The sequence below is a fragment of the Indicator indicator genome, chromosome 12 (genome assembly GCF_027791375.1).
Source record: "Indicator indicator isolate 239-I01 chromosome 12, UM_Iind_1.1, whole genome shotgun sequence".
NCBI lineage: Eukaryota > Metazoa > Chordata > Aves > Piciformes > Indicatoridae > Indicator > Indicator indicator.
In genome coordinates, this window is record NC_072021.1 from 20,225,578 (window position 1) to 20,232,535 (window position 6,958).

At 47.3% G+C, this 6,958-nt stretch overlaps 1 protein-coding gene across 1 annotated transcript in view; it reads right to left on the reverse strand.

Annotated features, from left to right (window-relative positions):
- Positions 1–6,445, reverse strand: part of KCNK9 (potassium two pore domain channel subfamily K member 9) — an 86,819-nt gene extending 80,374 nt beyond the window's left edge. The window contains exon 1 of the mRNA XM_054385591.1: positions 5,863–6,445. Within this exon, the coding sequence (XP_054241566.1) occupies positions 5,863–6,445 (583 nt within the window). The remainder of the gene's footprint in view (positions 1–5,862) is intronic.
- Between the last annotated feature and the right edge of the window lie 513 nt (positions 6,446–6,958).

A 6,958-nucleotide genomic window follows, 5' to 3' on the forward strand; every position in this document is an offset into this window, starting at 1 on the left:
ACAAAGGCAAAAGCAACTGTAACTCATACATTTCTGACAGATTTTTGTCTAAACTCCTTTTAAAATACTCCAATAATGGAGATTCCACAGCCTCCTTAGGCAACCTCTTCCAGCACACAACCACTCTGACAGCTGGAAAGAGCTTCCTCATGTCTAATCTAAATCTCACTTGGTTCAGTTAAAGGAATTATGAATAGTTAGGAAGGAATGAAAGAGCACCAAATCCTAAGACATTACAAGATACCAATTTCTCAAGCCTGGTTACACTAAATAAATCTGCTGACACCATCACCCAGAAGAGTGCCTAGAGGTTTCTCAATGCTTCCCAAAAAATCTTTTCAGACTCTTATTGGATATTGCATTTGCACTGCCAGCAAGATGTACAGTAGGAAGTTGCAGTTCAGCATCAGTCTGAGCTGTATTTTTGCCCTGCTTATCAGTGATTTTTAAAAAGCCTTTGCTAACGTGCCTCTGGCAAGAATGTGAGGTATCACTGCAAAACCAGTTTTCAAGAACTTAAAGGCTGTTTCTACAAACACACAAGCAAAGTACCCACAAAGTCCTCTCAGCGTTAGCAGAACACTATTCTGGATATTTTAGGGGTTTGTTTGGGTTTTTTTAATCTCCACAAGACAAAGAACAAAGTGTGAAAAGAGCCCACAGAATATTTTGGTTATGCAGGGGATCAAAATCCTACCCACAGTTCATCTTCATGTGGCTTGTCGAAGCTGATATCTTCCTTACCTGGGAGATGATCATGAACAACAGACATTCAAGTCCTGACCATCCAGTATTCTCCAGCAAAGCTTCAGATAGTGTAAATGAATAGATTAATTACTTCAGTACATCTACAAACATTCCTATCACCAGCAAATCTTGCTTTCTGCTTTCATCTGGCTTTGATAATAATAGTGTGGCCTTAATGTACTCTTGTGCTTCTTTGGTTTTTCATATATGACCTTCATGGTCCTGGCAAGTCATGAATGCAAAACTTAACTGACGAAAGTATTGCTGTCTTTATTCTCTACCTTTCCCTTTTCATTTCATGTTTTCTTCCTTTCTTTTCATTGAAAATTGTTTATCTGCCATGAAACCCTACTCAAAGCTTTTCAACAGGACAACTTTAAATGCTACTATCCACCAAAATCCAAAAGTAGACTCAAAACATCAGAGCAATACTGACAAAATAATTCACACATTAAAATGCTTATGTCCTCTTCTAAGACAGATTAGAGACATTGCCACACTACTAGTGTTTTTATACCCATTTTACAGAACAGTAAAGTAATGTAGAAAAAGGATATGGAGACTTAACTACTATCCTGGAGTGGATTTAAATGTGTGTTTGCTTAGTTCATTAATATAGATTCAAACTCCCTGTCAGGCCACCATCTGCCAGAAGTATGCAATCTCCTCATCTGGATGTAGACAGTTCCCAAGTGTGTAGCTACTCAGTAGCTAAACAGCTGCCAAAAGAATCACAGAATAGATGTATGTTCCATTCACCATTACAGGTATTGCTCCATGTGCTTAAAAAATATTTTGCCTACGTACATCAGGATAATTCAATCACTGATTGCAGCAGGTTTGTAACTGAAAACCAAGGCCTGAAATCTGGGAAAAGTAACTAGCAAATCACAGTACACATGGTCTTAATTTTGCTCCCCTTGCAGTCACTTCTCAGAAAAAAAAAAAATCCTCAATCTGTTTGTTGTTTCAGTTCATTTTAGGGTGACATAAACAGCTTTCAGTTCTTTACGTTCTGCACAAGCCTCCAGAAATATTCAGTGTTTACTAGAGCTTGGTGGTGTTAAATCAAGTATGACTATCACCCTTTAAGGCCTAAATGATGGAGCGATATCTGCACCAATAACACATTTTGACAGTGTTGACACCTACTTACATAGAAGCAGTTTGCTCACTCTTCTAAATCTGTAGAAAAGGCCATTAAAAGTTAGTACGAATCCTAAGAATTAACTTTTATTTGGAAAAGTTCTTTCATTCATCATATCCAGCCTCTTGGTGAACTCTGTGGCATATTTTACAGTGTATCTCATAAAAGACAAGTAGCTGTATGAGAACTTGATTATATCACTCTCTGTCATCACTGTGGCTGTATAACTGGAAATGGATATGTAATTACACTATCTATCTCTGAAGCGAGAATAATCCTGAACTGAACTAAGCAACTGGTGAGGACCAAGAACAGCTTATTACTCCTTTTTGAAAGCTTAAAAACTTTCACAGAATTCAAACATGACCAAAACTTTATGAAAGCTGGGTATTCTTTTGTTAGTGGATTTTAAGAGCAGACTCATTGAATGCCATAGTACCTGCAGTTGATCTCTTGCTCTTGAGGAGCAGAAATAATGTTGTGTCCCACATGATAAAAACTTGTTTCCTTTTAAGTGATCACTATTCACTTCTTTGTTCGAGCACTCAGCTTGACAATTGAGCAACAGCCCCCTACCACCTTCTAAATAAAAACCAAATGTCATAAATTGAACATCTTTCCTATGAAGAAAGACTGAGAGACCTGAGACTGTTTAGTCTTGAGAAGGCTGAGAGGGGATCTTATCAACATCTGTAAATATTTGAGGTGTGGGTGTCCAGATGAATGTGATAGTCTCTTTTTAGTGGTGTATAGTGATAGGACAAGGGAAAACGAGTACGAGTGAGAACACAGGAGGTTCCGCCTTAACAAAGTAGACACTTGTTTACCATGAGGTTGATGGTGTACTGGAACAGGGTGCACAGAGAGGTTGTAGAGTCTTCTTCTCTGAAGACTTTCAAAACCCACCTGGATGTGTTCCTGTGCAGCCTGCCCTAGGTTTGGCAGGAGGCCTGGACTCTATCATCTCTAGAGGTCACTTCCAACCCCTAATACTGTGATTCTGTTATTCTGTAATTAGGAGAAATGGGAGAGCTGACCAAAGCTCAGCACTGTCACCTCGCACAGGAGGATTCTAGTTCCTCATCCTCCCATCCTAACAGGTCTTTAATGCTGTATTTTCCCGGAAAGCCACAAGGTTAGACTTTATGACCCTGGAGGTCTTCTCCAACCCTTACGGCTTTGTGATTGCTGCCGGGCAGGGAGGCGACGGCCGCCGGGGCGCCGGCTGGAGCTGTCCCTTCAGCACCACGGCCCGGCCCCGCCCGCCCCGCGTTCCCCGACCCCGAGAAGCCGGCTCGGACACGGGGCTCCCGTCCGCCAGCGTGTTCATGGCCAGCGACACACGGTTGCGATTGAACTAAAGCCCCAGAAGCTTAAATCAAGCCCGTGGAGAGGTAATGGTTTCAGATATGTTGCTAGCACAGCAGTATCGAGGAGAACAGCTAAATTAGACAGGAATTGGTCTGCTCTCACACACATTGCTGCACTCGGTGGTCTACCGATAACTATTGCAGTTCTCTGGAGAGAAGTTTTGTGGAGACAGATGAACCTCTAGACTAGGCAATTCACTCTGTTTTAAAAACTATCCAGTGATGGTTAGTTTGATGCACTTTGCAGGGGCATCTACTGACTTATAGTACGTTCACTACTGTGTGCACCACTCCATATGCTTCTTGAAGTGTGTCTGGTTTCAGGGGCTGAAGGAAATGTTTGTGAGAGTGTACACACAGATGTGTAGGAAACACAGAGGAAGAAATCTTCTCTTCTTTTCCTGAGAACTTAAAAAGCAATCCTTCCCCTCTATGAACCAAATTATTTTAGCATCAATAAGAATTAAAGAAAAGCCTTCCAACCTTCCACATTCACTTCTAGAGACTACCAGTAGACCAGATAATAGCTTAAAGCTGCTTTGGTAGTGAAGATACGCAAAATAGAAGTGTGCTAGACAAGATACAGATAGATAGTAACTATTACTAAACTTCTGAAGATGGATCACATATCCTCTCAGAGCAGAGTTTTCCAAACAATCAATACAGAATGACTGTCTGTCTGCACCATTCTTTACAATCACTCTTCCTCCCAGTAGTTCCCTGTAGCTATACACACTTTAAACAATTCTGACATGCCAAAGAACCTCTGTCTACAGCAATGCACACTCTCCTCTGCATGCTGAGGTGCTCCAAGTTTCCAAACAAATCCCAGCTCTTTGCAGGAGAAAATGATAGAGCTTCCCAAGCAAGCTGTGTGTGTTTCCAGATAAAATACAATAAAAACAGCAAACTACTCTAAAAACAGCCCTACCTGTCATCAACTGAGCTTCAGAACACAGGAAGTATTGCAGCCACTTCTCAGGCAGAAGGATGGGCACTGTGAGTGCACCAATGTGTGCATGGAAGCCTGTTGTAATCCAGAGAGACACAACAGTCCAATATTCACTGAGCACAAATAAGGGACAAGAAACAGATTGAGAAACACAGAATCACTGACCAAAGGAGGAAGGAGAATTCTGAAATGGTAATGAACAGGAAATCTAAGTCACCAGCCAAAGTTACATTCTACTTTTTATTCTTTGACCTAGTAATATATGCATTTCATATAAATATACCTAATAATAGGAGAGAAAATGATCCCTCAGAAAAATCTTATTTTTGCAAGGGCAAATTGGTTTCCTATTCTCAGATTGTCTTTCAAAGGAAATGTTTTAGTGCCTCAGGTAAAGCACAGTCAAACACAAACTGAGTAGACACTGCTCAGAGGACAGCTGACAGCACAGTCTGCTGAAAAATGTCATCATCTTTAGGTTCCAGTATGCGAATTTGTTGCAGCAAGTCCCAAATGGCAAAAAGATCAAGTCCTTTTGTGCTAATAAGTGAATCCGTCTTTCATGTCCTGCTCAGTGTAATGCACTATCAAACAGCCTCTGAGCTGGAGAGGTATTTTCAGATCTCCCCATATATTAGGAGGGAACATCTAGAAGACTATTTTCAATTGCCTCAGTAAATCCACCTTAATGAACATAAAACCAGGAAGAACAAACATGCCCATCAAGACAAAGAGTTGTAGCACAGTTTGGTGCGCACTCCACAGCCTCCACTTATGGTATTTATTTTTACAAAGAGAAGCAAACTTTATACTCAACACTCCGCTTTAACTGAGGGAAGCAGAGAAGTACAAAATGACAGCCTGTGGCTGTGTCCACTGACTGTCCCTCAACCATCCTGGGCAATGGCATGTCTGGGAAGCTGGGCAGCACGGACGTGACAGCAGGCATCATTCTGCCAGTTGGGCCATGTGCCCACAAAGAGGAGACACAGACTCTGACCTGCTGGCACATCACTCAGTCCAGCTGCAATAAAACTTCAGGAACACACAGGGAATGCCAAAGAGAAGACCAGCAGTGGGACCACAGCTGTGGGAACCCATACCACAGCCCTTGCCAACACTGAAACAAAGTTTGTAAAAGCAGGGCTATGCTTGGCTTACATCAAGGGCTCTTGCAGATGATCCAGTTCCTATGCCCTCATTTTTCTCACCCTCTTGCTACCACCTTTTAACTAAGTTTTCCACCTGTCTCTTAAGCAAAGGCACAAGGAGGAGTGTAGCAACAGGGCCTCCTCATTCCTGAGGTGAACCCCAGAAGACTCTTTCCTCCCCCTAGCCACCCAAGCCACGGATGGATGGTAGCCACCTGGTCAGCACCAATCTCCCCACCAGGCCAGCCCCACTCCTCTCCAGTCCCACACAGAGTATACAAGCTCCATCGCCAGGGGAAGAGGTGCAGGGCACTGACAAGTCCAACAAGTGCCCATGAAGAGCAATGAATTGCATAACACGGGAGGGAAGCTAAAAAACTCATCCAGCACTTAACTCCTTGCATGCCATCGCTCCCCTGCCCCTCTCCCTTTTTCCCAACTAGGGGGACTTTTGCGCCCCAGCCTGCGAGGGCCTCCTCAAGGTGAGACACTCACCGATAGTCGTGATGACTGTGATGGCAAAGTAGAAGGAACCAGCAAATTTCCACTGGACGCCAGCCCGGTGGGGCTCGGACTGCATGATCACCAACTCCAGCTGCCGGTAGTCCTCGCTGGTGATGTTGTACTTTCCCTTGAGCCGGATCTCCTCGGCTTTGAGTTTCTCCTCCTCTCGCATCTCGTTGTCGGACTCCAGGGCATCAAAGACGGCAGCCCCGACCAGTAGGTAGGTGAACGTGCAGATGATGAGGGACAGGGTCCGCACGTTCTGCCTCTTCATGGCCGCCAGCAAGGGGCGAGTGAGGGGACCATGTCCCCCCCTGGCCGCCCGGGGATCCGACAGGCCGCAGCAGCCGCAGCAAAGGGGCAGCTGCCGGGAGGGCTGGCGGCTCTCGCCGCCACCACCGCTGCTCCGGGGCAGCTTGCGCTGCGGCGGCGGCCGGTCTCCGCCCGCCTGCTCGGGCTCCTGGGAGGAGGAGAGACACAGGAGGCTGCTGGAGCGCCGAGACCAGGTGCCCTGGAGCCGGGAAACTCTGCGCAGCACCTGCCCAAACCAAGCCGTCCCAGGGCGCAGGGCCATCCAGGGCACCCCCTCTCCTCCCCAGCACCGAGGCCAGGGGCAGGGGGTACCCGCCGTGGGAAGGGGGCACTGGGCGGCGCCCCGCCGAGGGGCCGGCGGCCCCGGGCCGGAGTCCTGAGGCGGGCGGGTCCCTGCGAGAAGTTGGTAGGGCGGCACGGGAAAGGGTACCCCGCAGCCCAGTCGGGGCGCGGCGGGGAGGCGGAGAACGCCGCCGTCCCAAGTTTCTTCAGGCGGCGCGCCGGGGCCGGGGCGGGCCGGGTGGTGACAGCGCGTCCATCCGCGGGGAGGGCGCGCAGGGGACGAGGGGCGGCGGGCGCCCGGGCTCCGGCCGTCGGGGGCGGCCCGCGGGAGCCCGACCCACCGCGGCCCCAGCTGCCTGAGGGAAAGCCGGCCGGGCAGGTCGGGACGGGCTGGGTGCTTTATTCCTTCCGCCGCGGCGCGATGCGGGCGGCGAGGAGTCGGGCTGCTGCAGGTGGCTGCGGTGAGGGTAGCGGAGCGGCGTCCGGTGCGGCG